Below are 2,153 nucleotides of genomic sequence, written 5' to 3'. Positions count from 1 at the left end.
TTTCAGCATGACAGGGCATACTAAATATACTTTAGTTGGATATATAATTCAAATGTATTTTAAGCTTGGTCCTAATTTACCCGTAGAATAAAATTAAAATTATAATTATTGAGAGCTAGCGAAGACATTGATAGAATTATTAAGTACTCCATAATCAAAGATCTCTTTGGCTCTTTCATTTGTATAAGTTTGTGATAATCATTAGATTTAGTTCTCTTCAGACATCAGCTAATAATTAATTTGTTTAAAAATTCTTAATATATTCTCACATTCCCCTAGAATTATAATAATTACTCCTATATAAGAGGAGTAATAAAGCTAGAATACATAGTATTATTACAGGAAATTGGTAGTTAATCATGGCTGTTGTGCACAATGACATTTTTCCTTCTCACCTTATTATAAAAATGACAAACTTGTAAATTTCAAAACAAGTCCTCGCATACACTATATAGGTACAAAGAAAAAGAAAAGAAAATTCTGAAGAAAAAAAAAAAGGACATTTGTAGAGTCAAATCCTGTGGTTACTGGATCCTGACCCAAATTGCCTCGCTCGGGATGTCCTGATGAACCACGTATAGAAGATAGTAACCTGGTGGTGCAAATATACCCGATTTTGGAAACACACAACTTATTTGATACACAAATCTTCCAACTTGTCTTACAACTCCAGATCTTGGAAGTACCAACATTCTTTGGTTCATAGTAAATGAATGTGTATTAAACCCAGGTGCAACCATCGTCACTTTGACCAAATCTCTATTTAGTAATCCCGAAGCAGTAAATAAAATGTCAACACGTTCACCATACGTGTATTTAAGATGTGAAGCAGGAGAAATGATTCGTGGTCGCAAATTAGCAGATTCTTGATCCAAATAGGATGGTGAGAATGCCTCCAAGCTTAAATCTGTTGGAAAAAGAACTCCGGTGAAGTTGTAAAGCTCATTTGGGTTACTACCACCAACAAGAACCCGACCATCTCGAAGTAAAACAGCTGTCGAGTGATACATTCTAGGTATGGTATTTGAGGTTTGTACCTCGAATCTAGAATCTGATGGGTTATCGGGTCGATAAATCACTGGACTCAGCACCGGGTTCCTAGCAATTTGCCATCCAGCAGTGCCCGATGCCGCTCCATTAATGATCAAGACATTTCCATTTGGTAAAATCACCATGTCACCCATTGTTCGAGCTAGTGGCATTGCCTCCATGGTCCACTGCGGATTCGGGTCGGTAATTGTAATTCGCCCGCACGTGTTTAATGCACCCAAAAATTCACCTTTGTCCGCTTTGGGGTATGATCCTCTTGGTGCTCCACCACACACCAAAACCTCAGCTTGGACCGTTTGTGACCTCAAGTTCTTTAACGGAAGAAGAACTGCAGAACCCGTACTTGGATAATTTCTTGGGTCGCCGCCAGGTATTTGTGGGTAAGTTTTCACCACTGTATTCGTCCTGTAATCGAGCAAGATAGCTCGATCATTGGCGAAAATGAATAGGTTTCCATCCACATTGAGAAAAACAAACGGGAAAAGATTGTTCTCTTCTCTAGGGTTATTAGTCTGCTGAAGAAAGGGTAGGCTAAATACGTTGTTGGTTGAGGCAGTTTTGGGATAAAACTCGTAGTTAAAAGCCTTACGACCACCAACGATAATTTGCCTTCCATCAGGAAGAATATGATTGGTGGAATACCATCGACTCTGAATTAGGTTACTTCCCATTTCCTGCCAGTCACAAGTGCTGCATGGTTTGACTACTCTAACCATACGTTCACCGTCATTGAAGCCACCAGTTTGCACCAAATAACCGTCGGAGTTGACGGAGCCAGAGGAGCACCACACGTCAGTCTGGACCATGAGGGGTCGTACAGAGTTGGTGGAAACATCGTATTCGACAGAGTGAGCAGTGCAGTCGACTTTCAAGGCGAGTTCATTAGGATTGTTGCGACATTTGCCATTGGGTAGTGAGATGTTGGATGCGCCGAAGTCAGTACGGTCGTACATTATAACTCTGTCATTGTTGAGGAGTTGGATGTGCATGGCTGAAATGCCAATGTTGGACATTAATAGCTGCCATTTGCCACCTGCTGCATAAGCCAAGTTCGACTGACATGATAGTAGCAGAAGCAGAGGCAGCTGCACGAAACAAAGAAT

The 2,153-nt window shown here is 40.5% G+C and overlaps 1 protein-coding gene across 1 annotated transcript; it reads right to left on the bottom strand.

Moving 5' to 3' along the window:
* Positions 1-366: 366 nt before the first annotated feature.
* LOC109222005 (aldehyde oxidase GLOX1-like) lies at positions 367-2,144 on the bottom strand (the record flags this gene model as incomplete). Its single annotated transcript, XM_019386421.1, has 1 exon — positions 367-2,144. A coding segment is annotated over one exon (1,620 nt), but the record flags the coding sequence as incomplete, so codon positions are not given.
* Positions 2,145-2,153: the final 9 nt, after the last annotated feature.

Source organism: Nicotiana attenuata, unplaced genomic scaffold (genome assembly GCF_001879085.1).
Source record: "Nicotiana attenuata strain UT unplaced genomic scaffold, NIATTr2, whole genome shotgun sequence".
NCBI classification, from domain to species: Eukaryota; Viridiplantae; Streptophyta; class Magnoliopsida; order Solanales; family Solanaceae; genus Nicotiana; species Nicotiana attenuata.
Note: the sequence above shows the minus strand (reverse complement) of the source record. Positions and strands in the feature narration are given on the sequence as shown.